Source organism: Trachypithecus francoisi, unplaced genomic scaffold (assembly GCF_009764315.1).
Source record: "Trachypithecus francoisi isolate TF-2019V2 unplaced genomic scaffold, Tfra_2.0 Contig01579, whole genome shotgun sequence".
Taxonomy (NCBI): Eukaryota; Metazoa; Chordata; class Mammalia; order Primates; family Cercopithecidae; genus Trachypithecus; species Trachypithecus francoisi.
This window is the reverse complement of record NW_022681442.1, coordinates 28,547,216-28,566,659: the sequence shown is the minus strand read 5'-3', so window position 1 is coordinate 28,566,659 and position 19,444 is coordinate 28,547,216. Positions and strand designations below refer to the sequence as shown.

Genomic DNA, 19,444 nt, shown 5'->3' with positions numbered 1-19,444 from the left:
AAAAAAAGAATTACCCTGTAGAATGCAAATTTGTAACAGTACTACAAATTTCATCCAGAATGCCACTGTTAACTTTTGTTTCTAGTTTTCTATATATAATTATGATTAATGCAATTAATTATAATGAATACAAATGGGAACATACTATAATATTCTACAGGGCTTTTTTCTTTTATTTATTTTTATTTTTATTTTTTTTAGAGTAACTTTTCATAACAATCGATGTAGATCTAACTTTTTTTTTTAAATAGCTGCATTAGCATTCTACTGCTGATAGAATCCTGCTACATCCACACTAGCTGCATAGCATTCTAGTGTGGATGTTGTAGAATTTACTTAACGAGACTATCGTGGATGTTTAGGTGGTGACTTTTTTCTTATAGAAATATAAAAACTTAGCTGAGTGTGGTGGCTCACATCTGTAATCCCAACACTTTAGGAGGCTGAGATGGATGGATTGCTTGAGCTCAAGAGTTTGAGACCAACCTGGGCAACATGGTGAAACCCTGTCACTATAAAAGATACAAAAATTAGCCGGATGTGGCTACACATGCCTGTAATCCCAGCTACCTGTGAGACTGAGGCAGGAGAATCACTTGAACCCGGGAGGTGGAGGTCGTAGTAAGCCATGATCATGCCATTGCACTCTAGTCTGAGTGACAGAGTAAGACCCTGTCCAAAAAAAAAAAGAAAAGAAAAGAAAAATAGAAAAACTAATTTTTGTCTTCTACACAGTTTTTTAAAATTTATTTTATTTTATTTTTATTTTTATTTTTTGGGGATGGAGTCTCGCTCTTTCACCCAGGCTGGAGTGCAATGGCATGATCTCAGCTCACTGCAACCTCCGCCTCCCAGGTTCAAGCGATTCTCCTGCCTCAGCCTCCTGAGTAGCTGGGATTACAGGTGCGCACCACCACGCCTAGCTAATTTTTGCATTTTTAGTACAGATGGGGTTTCACCATGTTGGCCAGGCTGGTCTCGAACTCCTGACCTTATGATCCGCCCACCTCGGCCTCCCAAAGTGCTGGGGTTACAGGAGTGCCCCACCACGCTTGGCCCTTCTACGCATTTTTAAGAGCTATTGGGGGAAAGTACATCGTGGGAATAGTGAGTAGGCATTGTGAAGGAATCTATAATAGAGAACACTGGGTTTTAAAAGTTGTTTGCATCTTTTTTCTCTATAATGAAGATGAAGTGCTTGAAGTGTCTGGGGACAGGAAACAAAAGAGTAAAATGCTAGGATTTTAGGACAATGAGGAAGACCTTGAAATATTTTCACCCTTTCATTTTTCTTGAAGTTTATCATATGCATAAAATTTGCAGAAGATAATTAATACAATGTATAAGAATTTATCTAGATGATGAATTTTCCTTCTTTTTTTTTTTTTTTTTTGAGGCGGAGTCTCGCTCTGTCGCCCGGACTGGAGTGCAGTGGCCGGATCTCAGCTCACTGCAAGCTCCGCCTCCCGGGTTTACGCCATTCTCCTGCCTCAGCCTCCCGAGTAGCCGGGACTACAGGAGCCCGCCACCTCGCCCGGCTAGTTTTTGTATTTTTAGTAGAGACGGGGTTTCACCGTGTTAGCCAGGATTGTCTCGATCTCCTGACCTCCTGATCCGCCCGTCTCGGCCTCCCAAAGTGCTGGGATTACAGGCTTGAGCCACCGCGCCCGGCCAATTTTCCTTCTAATTCTAATATCCAGAGATTTTTTGGGGGGGGGATAATTTTGATAGTTCTTTTCCTTTGTATCACATAATTATTAACTATGTAATATATGTTTACTGTTAACTGTATAATTATATAATAGCAATTCTACCTCATTCCAAATTGAGGTCATCAGGAAGGACTTCCTAAAAAGAGACTTGAGTGAGAAAAGGGGTTAAGGTCTTTCTTCTTTTAAAAAACAAAACAAAACAAAAAAATTACTCTCCCCTTCAAGCAGGTTTAAAAACTGTGACCTCATTCCTCTCCTTAAAACGCCTGTGACTGTAGCAAATGTACAGTGTGGTTTGATCTGCAATGTTAGCACATTGTCTGGGCTTAGATAATTTTTGTTCAGTGGCTGTGACAACAGGACCACATTTTTATGTATGACTTTTGTATAATTACTGATCTTGTCTACTTGGGTTGTAGAAATCAGCCAAGAAATTAGTTGAAATCAATAAGTTTGGACTACAAAACAAAGTTTGTAAGTAATTATTGGTCTAAAAGCTAAAACCTAATAATGGAACAGAAGAGTAAATCATAAAACCAAAGCTCTAACATCTGGGCTTAGCAGCAGAAGTGTAGATCTCTTTTAAAAATCTCCTACTATTGACTGGGCATGGTGGCTCATGTCTATAATCCCAGCACTTTGGGAGGCTGAGGTGGAAGGATCACTTGAGTCCAGGAATTCGAGACCAGTCTGGGCAACATAGTGAGACCCTGTCTCAAAAAATAAAAAATAACTCCTCCTATTATTGGATATATTGGACTACTACTAAATGGACTACTAAGTAGTCTAGTCAGTCCTCATTTATCATTCTTACAAAGGCCTAAAGGAAAGACAGAAATAGTCTCATTGGTTCTAAAATAAACCCCTTAGTTCTATAGAAGAACTACCTGTCTCTTGGGGAACATGAGAAGGTTCCCATCATCTCAGCCTGAAAGCCATCTTTTGTCTTAGCCATGTTTTCCATTGCCCATCATTTACTAGGAAAACATTCCAATGAGTGTACAGTGAGTGTTACCACCAAAAAAGATGAAGTGGAGATGCCCAGCATGCCTCACTATTTATAAGAAAATATTTCCCCAAAAGATGGGAAAATCAGAGTCTTTAAATACTCTGAGAGAGAGAAATAATGGAAAAAACTTCTTCAGTCTCTGTTCTATTGGTTCGTGAGATTTTCTCACAAGTCATTTGGATGGGCCATTAAGTAAGTCACATAATGACTGGAATTTTCTATTAATTGCCTCACTTTGGGTTTCTGGCTAAAGTATCTGGCAGCAAGACTGAAGAACAAGAGAAAAGGAGTGGGTGGTGGTGGGAATGTGAGACCATCCATTGTTTATTGCCTGGAATCCTAACTTAGGGGAGAGGGCTGGAGGGCTGTCTGATAGGACTGTCCACTTGGATGGATAGAAGTAAATGACTTGGCTTCTTGTCTTTTAAACAGTTTAGGTTAGTTTTTCTTTCAGGGGGTTACTTTACTTGCTATGTCTGCTATTGTCACCAGGAAGTTCATGGATTGGATTCTCTGGCATAGTGCACACACATTAGTTTGTCTTCCTATACAAATCAGTCATCTGTTGTCTTGGCTTTGGGAAATAACTTAGTTTAATTCTAGTTTTCCTTTTGCTTTGTGCTATTAATCACTTTGTGGTGTGAATCCTGAGTCTACTAGGGTCCAACCAGAGAAACAAAACCAAAAGGATACAAACACACACACACACACACACACACACACACACACTTTCATCAAGGGATTTATTATAAGAATATAGCTTGTGTATTCTGGAGGATGTATAAGAAAGCCCAAATTGATAGGACAGGTCATTAGGAAGACAAGATCACAAGCAGCCTGGAATCCCACAGGCAGCATCTGAAGTTGTTTTCTATGGGAGGAATTTCTTCTCTCCTTCAGAAAGCCTTAAGGCCCTGCTTTTAAGGCCTTCCAACTAATTAAGTTGGGTCTACCAAGAGTGATCTCCCTTAAAGTCAACCCATGACGTCCCATTAGGGACTTCATTTGCATCTGCAAAATCCCTTCACAATAGCACCTAGATTAGTGTTTATTGAATTACCAGGGACTGTTAAATTCATCAACACATTGGGAGAAGCCAAAGAGGAGTTGCCTGGAAAATCATGCTGCCACCGATGTTTATCAAATCGAGGCTGGGGTCTCTGCTACTCTCTCCAAAAACCGTTTCTCTCTTAGTTATATAACTGCCTGCTGTATACCTCACCCAGGGAAGCATGGTTGGCTAATCTTTGTCAGGATTGGACCCCACTCTTGGGTTTTCAAACGTTGCATGTAAAACAAGTTTTTGTTGACTGAAAAATGTTTTTCTGTTGATAACCATTTTAAAATATAACTTTTTAAATATTTGTTTAAACTTAAACACTAAAGCATAAGGGCCACTGTCAATAGAAAACTAAGGTCTTATTTTACCAAGGAAACCATTAAAATGATTAGTTTGAGGGTATGGTTATAAAAGGGTAATAGGAAGGTCATTTGGTGGTAGAAGTGTCCTGTACCATGGCTCTGTCAATGCTCATATCCTAGTTGTGACTCTGTGCTGTAGTTTTGCAAGATGTTTACCATTGGGGGAAACTGGATCAAAGTACATGGAATCTTGGGCAAAATCCACAGGATCTTTCTGTTTCTTACAATTGCGTGTGAATATACAATTGTTTCAAAATTAAAAATGTTCCATTTTGTAACAGCAAAGGATTTTCCAAATAATAGGAGCAATCATTTCCTAATTGATCTTTTTAATCATATTAAAGAAGTAGACATCTGTATATATTTAGCCCTGTGCTGGGAATTATATATATTATATAGTATTACATAATAAGTATATATATTTTATTTTATATATAATTTTATAGAGGGGGGGCCTCACTACGTTACACAGGCTAGACTCACTCATGGGCTCAAGTAATCTTCCAGCCTCAGCCTCTCCCAAGTAGCTGGGACTATGGAGGCACACCACCAAGACCACCATGTCTGGCTACTCAATATGTATTTGAGTACAAGAAAGCATACGATGGGAAAATTGATGGTGACAGTTAAGTATAGTGTTTAATATAAAAGGGTTTTGTAAAAATCAGGGTTAAATAATTAGATGAAATATTGGGCATAGTGTAAGAAGATGGAGTCTTCTCTCTGTAATGATGACTGAGAGAAGATAGATAGCATAGCCTCAAAAAATGCCAGACATAACCATAAAGTATAAGTCCAAAGGAAAACCTCTAGAAATATGAAGAAGGTAGTTTTAGGACAAATATAAAATATCCTTTTAGCTCAGAAAGTTGTATACGTTGAAAGTATGTTCAAAAGGTTTAAGTAAATGAGATTTGTAGATTCACTCATTCAGTAAATAACTGCATGCCTATAGTGTGTCAGACAGGTATCTACAGTTTTTTTTTTAAAAACAGATCTTAGTTCTGTCACCCAGGCTGGAGTGCAGTGGTGCAATCTTGGCTCACTGCAACCTCCACTGCCTGGGTTCAAGCTTCTCCTGCCTCAGCCTCCCGAGTAGCTGGGATTACAGGCATGTGCCACCATACCCGGCTAATTTTTATATTTTTAGTAGAGACGGGATTTTACCATATTGGCCAGGCTGGTCTCGAACTCCTGACCTCAAGCCATTTGCCCACCTTGGCCTCCCAGTGCAGGGATTATAGGCGTTGAGTCACCGTGCCTGGCCTACAGTCTTGTGTATTTCAGGAACTTTCCTAACATGTAAATGTTGATGTCCTTGAGGCTAACCATACCTTTCCCTAATCCCTATTGATAAAACTGTAAAATCTGAGAACCTCCTGGATTAGTTTTTCTCAGTGTATAATATTTCTGGTCTTAGTGCATGGAGATTTTCACGGAGAAGTGGAATTCAACCAGTCAATTTTATAGTAACACTCCCGGTTGCTGCATGCACTGTGCCAAGACTGTTTAGCCACTAATGGAGAGGACTTGTCTACTTTGCTTCTCCTGGTTTTAAAAGTCTTTTAGAGGCTGACCGCCCCAGTGAGTGCTACCTCCCTACTGTCAGTTGTTCAAGTGGCCAAAGAGCGGCAGCAACACTGTCATTTACACTAATAGATAAATTCAGGGTCCTGTCCAGGAGAGGGCCCTGTATCAAATAAACCTCTACCCTCACCAAGAAATGTTAGATTGTTTTAAGGAAACCATGATTCCATATTCCACCCGTCAGCCTCACTGGCAGACACATTAGTTCAGGCCTAACCCGGAATGAGGATGTTCATGGCTGGACTGAAGGAACTGTCCTGCTAGGGAGGTCTGGGCCGGCCACTTATGGGTCAGACTTTGGAATTTTTGGAAGTAGTAAAAGGGGGCTTTTGTCTCCCAAAATAGCAACAGTTATCATTTAAAACCAGTGGCTTCTATATACAGCAAGTGCTTCTATATATACACTCATGTATTGTTTATATAGGACTATTTTAAGATCTGTGTCACATTTTTCTGGTGTATTTTATGGTGGGAAAATTCAATTGGAAAAAATGCACTTAGCTCTAGTGGGGATGGTAAGGTAAAATAAGTAAGAAAAAAGACACACACAGTTTGTTATTATTTTTATTTTAGCTTTCAACAGTACAGAAATAGCTAGGTGATAGTTTCCTAAATGAAATTGTATTACTTCTCCTCAGCAGGCTTGATTTTAGCTTGTGTTCTAATACTATATATATATATATTTTTTTTTCTGAGATGGGGTCTCGTTCTGTCAACCTGGCTGGAGTGCATGGCATGATCTCAGCTCATTGCAGCCTCTGCCTCCCAGGTTCAGTCCTGCCTCAGCCTCCTGAGTGGCTGGGACTACAGGAGTGCACTACCACGCCCACGCCCGGCTAATTTTTGTATTTTTAGTAGAAATGGGCTTTTGCCCTGTTGACCAAGGTGGTCTCAAACTCCTGATCTGAGGTGATCCGCTCACCTCGGCCTCCCAAAGTGCTGGGATTACAGGTGTGACCCGTTGCACCCAGCCTCTAATACTAGGTTGATCGCCACAGTAGTCAGAAGACTTGCAAGGCACACATCAGCATTCATCCGTGTATTCATTACACAAATCTGAGAAAATGGCTTTACGTGTTTGTTATGTGGCTTGTAATTCAGGGTTTATTTTTCTTTGGGTTTTGCCAGTGTTGAATTCAGAGGGAAATGGATAGGGAAAGGACCTATCTAAAATACTATTAAGAGTAATGTGGGTGCCAGGCACGGTGGCTCACACCTGTAATCCCAGCACTTTGGGAGGCCGAGGTGGGCGGATCACGAGGTCAGGAGATCGAGACCATCCTGGTTAACACGGTGAAACCCCGTCTCTACTAAAAATACAAAAAACTAGCCGGGCGTATTGGCGGGCTCCTGTAGTCCCAGCTACTCGGGAGGCTGAGGCAGGAGAATGGCATAAACCCAGAAGGCAGAGCTTGCAGTGAGCCGAGATCGTGCCACTGCACTCCGGCCTGGGCGACAGAGTGAGACTCCGCCTCAAAAAAAAAAAGAGTAATGTGGGTATAGAGCCCCAGGCACTCCCATAGCCCAGGTATGGTGCAGCTGTGGCAGGGCAGCCCCAGTGGGTTGTGTGTGTTAGGGCAGTGAGTGAGGGGCTGGGGCTCTATGAGGGCCGACTCCCTTCCTACCTGCTCTTTGTAAAGTGTGGCATCAAGCTAGGTGTTCTGGGAGAAAGATGAGAAACAAGGAGCTTCCAGTCTAGCAGGGAAAAGATCACAAACTTAGTATAAGAAAGAGATATGACCAGACGCAGTGGCTCATGCCTGTAATCCCAGCACTCTGGGAGGCCGAGGAGGGTGGATCACCTGAGGTTGGGAATTCAAGACCAGCCTGGTCAACATGGTGAAACCCCATCTCTACTAAAAATGCAAAAATTAGCCAGGCATGGTGGTGCACGCCTGTAATCTCAGCTACTTGGGAGGCTGAGGCAGGAGAATCACTTGAACCTGGGAGGTAGAGGTTGTAGTGGGCCAAGATTGCACCACCGCACTTCAGCCTGGTTAACAGAGTGCGACTCCATCTCAAAAAACAAAAAAGACAGATGCCTTAAGAGAAATTCAGATGACATTATAGGAGCTCAAAAATACAAAAGATAAGTTCTGCCTTTGGGAATAGAACAGGCTTCCTGGTATGGGTGATATTATGCGTGGAATTAAGAGCAAGGTTAAAAAGAATTAAAAGGGCTCAAGCAGAGGAAGGAGCAAGTAGGGCCATGGAGGACCTGACTGTGAAAAGTCAAGTCTGGGTGGATGAAGCTTAAGAAGGGGAGAGTGGCGGTTGTAGTGTGCTGATGCCTTTGAGCCCTGCCCTAGGAACATTTTCTCTCTAATTTAGTAGCTGATGAGAAGTGAGCACTGTGTGTGCGTGATGGAATGCTGTGGTTATGTTACGGTGAGTAAGTTTTCCTTTGTGAATGGAGGAGTAGAGAAGAAACTGGAGTGTTGGCCATTGTGCTAGACTTGGCAGGTGCTGAGGACTAACACGAAGGTGGATCCAGAGTTGATCTGGAGCTGATGGTCTAATCAGGGAGACCACGTTGTGGCACACTGAGCTCCAGGTGTGCAGGTAACAAGCTATGGGGTGAGGAGGCATGGAGCTGACTGATATTAGATATTTGAAGGCTGCTGTCAACCTCATCCCTGCCCAGATGCCTCTTCCATCTAAACATCTCTGGCTTATGTAATTGTTCCTCCTGTGACATAGTTTGTATATGGTACAGCATTTCCCCTCAGTTTGCCTCTTTTTTTTTTTTTTTGAGACGGAGTCTTGCTCTGCCACCCAGGCTGGAGTGCAGTGGCCGGATCTCAGCTCACTGCAAGCTCCGCCTCCTGGGTTTACGCCATTCTCCTGCCTCAGCCTCCCGAGTAGCTGGGACTACAGGCGCCCGCCACCTCGCCCGGCTAGTTTTTTGTATTTTTAAGTAGAGACAGGGTTTCACCGTATTAGCCAGGATGGTCTCGATCTCCTGACCTCGTGATCCGCCCGTCTCGGCCTCCCAAAGTGCTGGGATTACAGGCTTGAGCCACCGCGCCCGGCCAGTTTGCCTCTTGTAAAATATAAGACCCAGACCTGAACTAAGATTCCAGATATAGCTAAATACGGGAGGAGAATTGCTTCTCTTATTCTGAAGTTGTGCTGCCACTCAGTTATCATGACATGCCCTGTTGCTGGATCAGCGTGTGATCTGTCTATCCTAAAGGGACCTGCTGTCAACAAAGGGAAGGGGCAGGAAAGGGAGCCCTACTGAAGGGTCCACATGGAGGGTGTTCCCCTTGGAGCCTGAAGTCTGCTGAACCCACTTAGCCCCTCCTCTTATCTCTGCATCACCTATTCCCCGCTCCTGTCTCCAGCCCCATCTCCCATCTCACCCACCCCTGTAGCTGTTGTCAACACCCTGACTCCCACCAGCTCTTCCCGGTGGTAGTTTTCCAGGTATATACAAATGTCAAGTTTCACTGAGCTGTGCATCTTATGCAGTTGTGTGTGTGTACCTATTCACTCATTCATTCTTCATTGAAAAGGAAGAAAAAGAAAAGGCAAAGATTTCAGAGTTTTAAAGCCTGGGTGATTGGAAATCTAATGGTGTCATGTTCAGATCTAGGGACTCAAAGAAGGAGGTATTACTTTGGAGAGGACGGCCAAACTGTCCTAATGACAGGCGTTTTCTCTCTTGTCAAGGCTACCTGGCAGAAGCAGGCCAGTTTAGGCCTCCCTGTTAGAAGCAGGAAGGGCTCGAGTAGAAAGCACACTGGCCAGAGACTATAGGATCTTCTGCATGTCACTTACACTGTGACCCTCAGGCCCTTCCTCCACCACAGTCTTTATCTCCAGCATCTTCTGTCGCCAAAATCACCTTTCTTGACCTTTCGGCTGCATTCGATACTTACAACTGCTCTCTGCTCTTTGGGACGGTTTTTATTTTTCGTTTTTTAATGTGGCTTCCAAAACCACCCATTCCCTTTATTCTCCCCTCCCCTTCCTGCTGGCCACTCTTTCTCAAGTCTCTCTTTGGTTCTATCTCAGCCTCCTGACCCAGGAAACTCGGGCACCCCCATGCTCAGCACTGGCTCTTCTCGCCATCCATGGCCTAGGTGATCTCAGTGGGTTTCTGGTTCTGCTACCATCTGTACTCGCTTGGTTTTTATCTGTAGCTTACATGTCTCTCTCTCTCTTGAATTCTGGACTCATGTATCTGTTTGACATTTCCGCTAGGATGTCAAACTTGACCTTCCAAAATCGAGCTGACTTCTGCCTTCTAGACTGATGTCATGCACTGTCCTCCACCGGGAGTGGCAACTCGGTTCCTCTCATTGCTCAGGCCAAAAAGCAAGTCAGCCTGACTCCTCTCATTCTCCTCCACCCCCTATCCAGTCCATCAGCAAATCCTGCGGGCTCTTTCTAAAACACTGTCTATCCAGAATGCAGTTACTTCTCATCACCTGCACCGTTGCCCCCCGGGCCCAAGCCACCATCCTCCCTGGCTTGGCTTACTGGTAACTTCCCGATTGGGTTTGCCCACCTTAGCCGTTTCCCAGGGCCATTCTTCTCCCACCTGCTGCCAGGCCTTTCTCAACCATGCAGCCAGAGGGACTCTTTTAAAACAATGCAGATCGTGTCACTCTTCTGCCAGAGCCTTCCAGCGACCACAGAGTGAGAGCTAAAGCCTTTCTGATGGTTACATGGCCTGCATCCCACCCCATACAGCTCACCTTTCCTCTCGCCCTCCTGCCCACTTGCTTCCAGCCACAGTGGCCTCCTGGCTCCCCACCCACCGCAGCGCATCAAGCCCCTCCCTCTTCAGGGCCTCCCGACTGTTCTACCTGAAAACACTCAGCCCAGGGTTGACTTCCTGTGCTGCTGCCTTGCTCCGGGCGAGTGGAGGGGGTGGGGCGGGGGGGACCATCCTGTATTAAATGTCATCCCACCCCTGCTGTTGTTCTCCACAGCACCTTAACACGACCCGACATGCCTTTTCACTTCAAGGTTTATTCTTCTATTAGTTTTCCCAGAGTCTGCTTCCCTAGTGTCCGTCTGCCATGCTCGAATGCCTCTTGAGAGCCAGTCCTGTGTTTTGGTCCTTGTGGTATGGGCCTGGCTCATAGTAGGTGGTCAGCAGATATTTATGGAACAAACAAATGAAATTGTGTGACTTATAGTTCATTGTTCAGAATTCATTCATAGCCTGGATTTTATGGCTTATATATTATGTTCATATACATTCTCTCACTTGATCAGTTTGTTTACTTGTAAATCTGACTAAATCCAATTGTGATCATGTTTAAAGTGTATTGACTTCTTTGACTGCCAATGCAAATTGGCTTCCTCTGGAGATCTTAAGTATAGCCATTAAAAATATCATGTCATTTTTCGTTAGTGACATGGGACCTAAATTTGGACTTGCAGAGCTTTTGCTTCTTTTATCACTAGTTCTGTAGAACTCCCTCTTTGAAATTTTATTGATTCCTATTCATTGAATTATTATAATTTTATGTTAGTAGATCAGAAATTTAAAAAAGCATATCAGCTGCTTCATTTGCCCTCTCCTTGGTTAGTAAGGAGGCCACAGCATCTCACAACTTCAGGGAAACATGAAGCATTGCATTCTGTGCTAACAGTGCCCCCGGAGTTGTGCAACGCGGATATCATGGCGAATGTAAGATGTTTGGCTTGAGTTTCTCATGGTGGGGTCTCTGTTTTCTTCCTGCTGTTTGAGTGGCATTTTAGGACCCCCCAGGCTCAGTTTGCCTTGTGCTTGCATTATTGGGTCTTCTTGACTACTGTGTGTCACTTTTTATTAGCATAGCTATATCACGTTGTTCCTAATTCTCTTCTGCTACATCCATTCCATTGACTTTTTTCCTTAATTAGTCTACCTAGTCCCATTTCACTTCATTGGCATCAACATTGTCTGATAGCAAACAAGTCCATATTTTCTTCTGGCCATTACAGGTGCCCTTAGTTGGATTAATCATAATAGAAACAGTTATTACCACCAAAATACAAACTGTATCTGTCATTCAAAATTTGAGCCCAGAAGTGTGGTAAGGTTAAAAGATGGAAATGTGGTAATCCACTACCATTCTGGGCTGGTTTACCAATTCAGAGAGAATATGCAAATAATAAACTTTAATTTGTGGAGCAGTGGAAGCAGGCAGAGGTAGAAATTTGATCCCAGTTCTACCTTGTGTAGATTATTTTAGTTGCTTAGTCCATCTCCCAGTGCAGACATGGTTTTTGTAATTTCACCTGTGCTAGTGCCCTGCCCTGAGCACTAGTGGTTATAGAAAGATGGACAATCTAGGCTGTTATTTCATAATAGCTTGCTTATGATTCTGAATTTGAGGAGAGATGTATTTATAAAGCCCTGCATTCTGAAAACAGGCCTGTTTAGATTACCTTAGGACCAGAAAAGGAGGAGAAGGGGTAGGAATTTAAATACCAGGACAGTTCAAACTGCCTGGTGTACAGCAAGATCTCTTACAGCTTGCAAGAAAGGGCCCTCTCCAAGCCCTGATTGTGACAACAATTTATGCTTTATTTGATCTATATGCAGTTTATGGAGTTTATTTAGTCTATGCATATTTAAAAGTTTTAGTGTTTAATATCTGTGATTAAATATTTTGCTGACTGCTATATTTTCATTCTTCTTGTTGGAAGTTAAGAATCCATCAGTTTATCATCTTTTTAAGTTTTGGGTTTATTCTTCTATTTGTTTTCCCAGAGTTGCTTTTCTGTTTTCAGTCCTGACTTAATTTTTCCAGTACTCAGGTTAAGAAAGGTCCTATTTGAGCTCAGTTTTGAAAATTTTTGTATTGAAAACTTGTTTATTTGGGAGGCCCATGTGGATCACTTGAGGCCAGGAGTTCCAGACCAGCCTGAGCAATATAGTGAGACCCTGTCTCAACCAAAAATTTAAAAATTAGTTGGGCATGGTGGTGCGTGCCTATAGCCCTAGCTACTCAGGAGGCTGAGGTGGGAGGATCACTTGAGCCCAGGAGTTCAAGGCTGCAGTGAGCTACAATCACACCACTGCACTCCAGCCAGGGAATGAGACCCTGTCTCAAAAAAAAAAAAAAAAAAAAAAGTTGTTTACATTTTCCTTTTGATTGATCCATTGACAAGGACTAAAGTCCCTGCAGTGAATGGTTAAGTGGAAAGGTGCATGGAATCACTGTTCTCCAAAAGCCTGAGTGAAGGAGAGAGGTGTCATTGTTTTTCCTTTGTACTGTGCACAAGGAAGAGGTTTCAGAAAACAGGACTTCTCACCAGGAATTCCAAAGCTAAAAGAATGTGGCCCTGGGGCAGATGTAGAAGTTTCAGCTTTAAAACAAGTGAACTTGGAGGAAAACTTAATTTTCAGTCTAAGAAACCTAATTCACAGAAATAATTTCTCCTAGAGTAAGGCCCTTTCCAGCCAAATCTGTCAGTGCTATTGAGCTGGTATTTCAAGTATGTCCATCTGCATTTAAACGAGTTGCTCCAAGACAATCTGATTATACGGTAGTTACTTTGGTGAGAATAGCGCCTCAGTGGAATGGAAACTTCATTTTGAGTCTAATATTAGACCTTGCTTTGGAAAATTCCTTTTAAATGATCACAAGCTGGGAATAGCAAAAGAATTTAACTTTCGACAGACAGCATTCACCAAGAATTTTTAACTGCTTATGTTGGGTCCTTGGGAAAGCAGATGTGAGAAACCTACTGGACCAACTGGATGAGATGAGAATTGACTTGACCTGATGCAGTGTTTATATCCATTGCTGATAAGTTTCCCTCCTTGTCTCCTCTGCTCAAAATATTTTCATTCTTTGAGCGTGAGCGTGCTAGGGATGAAAATTTTAGGACGCCTAATTGTCTAACAATCTAAACTTCTAGGCTTGTAGAAGGGGGTCTGAGGCAGAGCAGAAGCTGACTTAGACTGCCAAGTTAAGAAAGGGCCAACAGATCTGCAGGACCAGAGCCAGCGTCTGCGTAAGTGCTGGGAACTTGATCAGATGCAGCCCTCGGAATATTTTTAATGTGGCTGGTTGTGTCTGGGCGAACTTACCCAACTTAAAGTGTTAACTAAACTTTATTTAAAGCTCTTGCACCCCACCACCACCAAGAAAACACTCTGTCATTAAACAGAAGTTATACAAAAATTAGCTGATTATGAAGTTTCCAGATTATGCCTATTTTGGCTTCATTTATGGATATGTTTTAGATACTTTGCATGCTTTGGATTGGGAAAACCAATACTGTTGTTTGAGAGATGCTCTTACTATTTTAAAAGATCTTTGAGATTGAAATATGTCTTTTTTACTTTTATTTTTTTTATAGAGATGAGTTCTTACTATGTTGCCCAGGCTGGTCCCAAACTCCTGGCCTCAAGCGACCCTCCTGCCTTGGCTTCCCAAAATGCTGGGATTACAGGTGTGAGCCATTGTACCCTGCCTGCGGTGCATCTTCTAATCACTGTGTACATTTAATAATATAGTGGGTTTTTTTCCCTCTAAGCTGGTAATAAGTTGATGGTGCCTTAGAATTTAGGAAAAACATTAATAAAATAACGAGCATTACCACTTAGTGATCACCCAGTGGATTCCAGGCAGTGTCTTTGCTGGGTACCAGCATTATCTCTGATCTTCACAACAACCCTATTGCAGTAGCAATTATGAGGCTGGCTTTAGAGATAAGGAGACTGAAACTCAGCAAAGTTATGTTTGCTCATGGTCTTCTGCTAGTAATGACTAATGAGTGGCCTGCTGGAGTTCAAATCCAGAACTGTTCGACTCATGTTCTTCCCTTGCCATCCTGGTCTCAAGTGATCCATCCCCAAAAGCAGCAGTCTTTAACCTATTTATGCCTAGGGTTCCATTATTGGAATGCTAAGCTTGTGGGGGTTATTTATATTCTACTGCTCAAGATCATCACCAAGGTCTGATTTTTCACAAAAACTTGCAACCTCTGACATAAGTGGGTTAAAATTTTTTTAGTCTCAGATCCCTTGAAACTCTTAAAAATGATTCAGGATCCTTTTATTTATGTGGGTTCTATCTTTTGACATTAATGTATTTGAATTAAAATGGAGACCTTCAAAACATTGGTTGATTTAAAGGACAGTAATCCATTGCATGCTAATATATAGTGTTTTTAATAAAAATATTTTCTAAAACGGTAGAAGAGTGCCATTGTTTTACTTTTTGCATGTCTAATCAAGCTAAAGGGAAGGCAGCTGGGTTCAGTCTTTTGCATTCAGTCTGTGTGGTATACTGTGTTAGTTGAAGTGTATCAGGAGAATCTGGCCTCACACAGGTATGTATTTGGAAAAGGGAGGAGTATCAGCTTTTTTGGACAGTGATCGGTATTCTCCTTTGATATTACATCAAAACTCCATAGGTAGTAATTTCTTAAAGGTTAGTTGCAATGTAGAATCTGAAACCATACCAGTGGACATTTGGACTCTTACATTAACTTTGGTCTGAAATCTTCTTTACAGAAGAATATTGAATAATATATGTGAGTACTCCCCCTTCCAAATAATATATGTAGACACCTCCCTATTCCAGGAAGTAGAGCTTAACTTCCATCCTTGAATGGGTAGGCTAGACTTAGTGACTTGTTTTCAAATAATAGAATTAAGGAAAGGGAAAAATGAGTAACTTTCCAATGGAGAAACCTGGGCAACACAACCTTAACCAGATGATGAAAAAGGTGAACGTCAGCAGTGATGACATATAACCACTGATGTGATGTAACTAGAAAACCTATAACCCAGTGTACTCATGGGTAAAACATCAGACAAGCTCAAATCGGAGGATGTTCTGCAGGAGGCCTGACCAGTACCCTTCAATATTGTCAGTGTCATAAAAAGCAAAGACCGAAAAACCGTCACAGACCAGAGGAGACTAAAGAGACATGACAACTAAATGTGGTGTGGTGCCTTGAACCAGACAGCAAAACAAAGAGGATGTTATAGAAATAATCAGTGAAATCCAAATAAAGCCTGGAGTTTACTTAATAGTAATGTACCAATGTCAATTTTAGTTTTGACAAATATATCATGGTAGTGTAAGATGTTAACAATGGGGGAAACCGGGTAAAGGGTTTATAGGAACTCTCTGTACTCTTTGCAACTTTTCTGTAAGTCTAAAATTATTCCAAAATAAGAATTTTTTTTTTAAATCCGTTGTTCTGTCTTATACGCCAAATGGATCGTGTACTCTTGCATGATTTTGTAACATCATTGCCATAGTCACTTGAAAATTATTGGTTCACTGATTTATACAGATCTTCAAAATGTTGACAGATTGCAATATTCAATATTTTAAAAAATCATTTGTTAATATCACCAGCAATCTCATCAGAAGAGTCTTTAGTTGTGAGAAGCTATTACGCTCGTGGTGGCTACAAGTTTCCCAAAATTTTAATTTTCTTTTTTTGAGACAGTCTCACTTGTTGCCCAGGGTGGAGTGCAATGGCACCATCTTGGCTCACTGCAACCTCCACCTCCTGGGTTCAAGCCATTCTCCTGCCTCAGCCTCCTGAGTAGCTGGGATTACAGGCGTGTGCCACCATGCCTGGCTAATTTATTTTGTATTTTTAGTAGAGACAGGGTTTCACCATGTTGGCCAGGTTGGTCTTGAACTCCTGACTTCAAGTGATCCGCCTCCCAAAGTGCTGGGATTACAAGTGTGAGCCACTGCACTCAGCCTTTTTTTTTTTTTTTTTTAGTGGGAGTCTCACTCTGTTGCCTAGGCCTGGAGTGCAGTGGCACAATCTCGGCTCACTGCAACCTCCGCCTCCTAAATTCAAGTGATTCTTCCACCTCAGCCTCTTGAGTAGCTGGGATTACAGGCGCACACCACCACATCCAGTTAATTTTTGTATTTTTAGTAGAGACGGGGTTTCACCATGTCGGCCAGGCTGGTCTCAAACTCCTGATCTCAGGTGATCTACCCACCTCAGCCTCCCAAAGTGCTGGGATTACAGGCATGAGCTACCGCACCCAGACAAAATTTTAATTTTCTGATGAAAGCTCAAATTTTATCATTGGCAGTCCACGCTGCCTGTTGTTTTCCTTGATGTGACAGGTTCATTTTTGAGAAAATGCCTGACATATACCCAAGTCTGTATAACCATAGTTTGTCTAGTAGTTAGTCTTTGAAGTAAAAACATTGAACGATGAAAATGGCCGGTCCAACTTGCAAGTCAATCACAAGAGTCTTTCCTCAGCACAGCTGCCATACTTCAGAATTCAACAGAAGTGTTTTATGCCAATTCTCAGGTTGTTGTAGAGATTACCAAAAGACATGTACTTGGGTCAGGATTTAATGAAATTAATGTTTACTGCTTCAGCAAGGACTTTTTTTAAGACAGTGTCTTACTCTGTCGCCCAGGTTGGAGTGCAGTGACTCGATCATAGCTCACTGCAGCCTCAAACTCCTGGATCCTCCCACCTCAGCCTCCCAGGAAGCTGGGATCATAGGCGTGCATGTCCAGCTACTTTTTCTGGTTTTTTGTAGAGACATGATCTCACGGTGTTGCCTAGGCTGATCGTGAACCCCTGGGCTCAAGCAGTCATCCTGCCTGGGCCTCCCAAAGCTCTTGGGTTACAGGAGTGAGCCCCCACTCCCAGCCCAGTACATTTTAAAGAGAAGCTACTTCCTTCCCTTTACTGCATGTGCGTTGTGACAGAGAACAGTGATCACTATGTGCAGCTCGCTCCCACTACCTTCATCTGTGCTAAGGTGCCTTTCACCGTCAGCTCAAATGTCAACACAGTGAAAACGGCCAATAGCATCTTAGTATTCTTATGAAAATAGTTGGGCCTCACAGACCTCCTAGAAGGGTCTTGGGAATCCCTAGGGCACCATGAACTTTGAGAACCACTCTCTTTAGGTGGCAGTTGCTGAAAGGTTATGCACCAAGAGACATTACCATTAGGAAGCAGAGAACAATGGTGCAGTGCCATGTATGTCGAGGGTGACACTCTTCTGGCATAACTTTCTGCCTTTTAATGGCTCATGAAGTTCTTCCATTTGTTTGTGATATCTCAGTACAATTTTAAAATGCTGAAACAGAGATTTTGGTAATCCGGCATCTGTGTTTGCTGATGTTTTTACCATATCACATGTAACATGTCATTCAGGAAATTCAGAAAATCACTTCCTAAACTTTTTATTTTCTCTAAAGGTAAATCTCACCTGGCTATCGTGCAGCGGGTAAACAATGAGGGAGAAGGAGATCCGTTTTATGAAGTTCTGGGAATTGTCACCTTAGAAGATGTGATTGAAGAAATCATCAAATCTGAGATTCTAGATGAAACAGATTTATACAGTAAGTAGCACTGTTTGAGTGTATTTCCCAAAACCTTTGCTTTTTTTGTTGTGCTGTTTGTGAGTCATCTGACAGTTCTCCAGTTGCTGCCTCTATAATGATAAACGACGTGTGTAGGCCGTGCATGACCTGTCGGTATATTCCAGTCCCTTTATCAGAAGGAGCAGATCCTGTAATGTCAAGCAACAGCATTGTTCTGGCTGCTTCTAACCACTGATGAGGGCATTACTTGTCCTAAACAGAAAATTGCTGTTGGTTTTGAATTTTATTTTACATATGTTAAAAAAAAAAAACTCTACTAAAATTTTGTTTTATACAACTAGGTATATTGTTTTCAGATAAACTTCTGTTTGTACTTTTCATAACTCCAGTACTCTTTAAAGTGAATGGGAGGCCGGGCACAGTGGCTCACATCTGTAATCCCAGCACTTTAGGAGGCCAAGGCAGGCAAATCACCTGAGGTCAGGAGTTTGAGACCAGCCTGGCTGACATGGTGAAACCTTGTCTTTACTAAAGATACAAAATTAGCTGGACATAGTGGTAGTGGTGCACACCTGTAATTCCAACTGCTCCGGAAGCTGAGGCAGGAGAATTGCTTGAACCGAAGAGACGGGTTGCAGTGAGCCAAGGTTGCACCACTGTACTCCAGCCTGGTTAACAGAGTGAGACTCCGTCTCCAAAAAAAAAAAAAAAAAACACAACTGAATGGGATTTGTTAAACTTAAGGATGACAACTGTTTATACTTTCTTGTTCCAGAATCCTTGGGTCAGGGTTGGAGGTGAGATTTGCAAGTGTAGTTTGCTGGGGCAGCGGGTTGGGGGTGTGGGAAGCAGGATGGGGTAGGGTTCACAGTAAGAATGTGTTTTTCCTGTTCTCTGCTTCTCTGCCTTCTCTTTTGGTGAAGGTGAAAGTGGGGAGTGGCTCAGATCAGGGCAGGGTGAGGTGAGTATGGATACCTTATTTGCCCAGGTGTAGACTTGATCCTGAACTGAGTGTTGAACTGAATCCTGTCTCATTAAAGTGTAAAACATGATTGCTGGACTGTGGAGCTTAAATCTTCCTTGGCCGCACCCTTAGCAATGCTCAAGGGTTCCATAAAGCCAGAGACGGCCCAGGCCTAAGATGTTTGGGGGTCCCAGGGGTGGGATAGAGAAAGAGCATCTGGACTCTGTGTATGCTGCCTGGTTTTAAAGCATGTCTTCCGGAGGGGAAATGGACTGTCCCAGCTTCCCAACAAGCTGGTCATTCAGGGTAAAGTCTGCTTTCCTCAAAGCAGGGTGCTTTTTATTCAGTCCTGCTAGAAGGAAACATCCCACATTTTAAAACTGAGAAAGTTTGGGAGGCCAAGGCCGGCAGATCACAAAGTCAAGAGATCACGACCATCCTGGCCAACATGGT

At 42.6% G+C, this 19,444-nt stretch overlaps 1 protein-coding gene and 1 long non-coding RNA gene across 3 annotated transcripts in view; one reads left to right on the top strand and one right to left on the bottom strand.

Moving 5' to 3' along the window:
- Positions 1–19,444, top strand: part of CNNM2 (cyclin and CBS domain divalent metal cation transport mediator 2) — a 171,002-nt gene that overhangs the window by 122,239 nt on the left and 29,319 nt on the right. For both annotated transcript variants that reach the window (XM_033184101.1, XM_033184112.1), the window contains exon 2: positions 17,902–18,045. In XM_033184101.1, coding sequence (XP_033039992.1) covers positions 17,902–18,045 — 144 coding nt within the window. The remainder of the gene's footprint in view (positions 1–17,901; positions 18,046–19,444) is intronic.
- Positions 935–18,422, bottom strand: LOC117067480. Its single transcript, XR_004430754.1, has 3 exons — positions 18,412–18,422; positions 14,500–14,511; positions 935–1,061 (listed from the first exon to the last, which is right to left on the bottom strand). It is a non-coding gene; the product is annotated as an uncharacterized LOC117067480 (long non-coding RNA).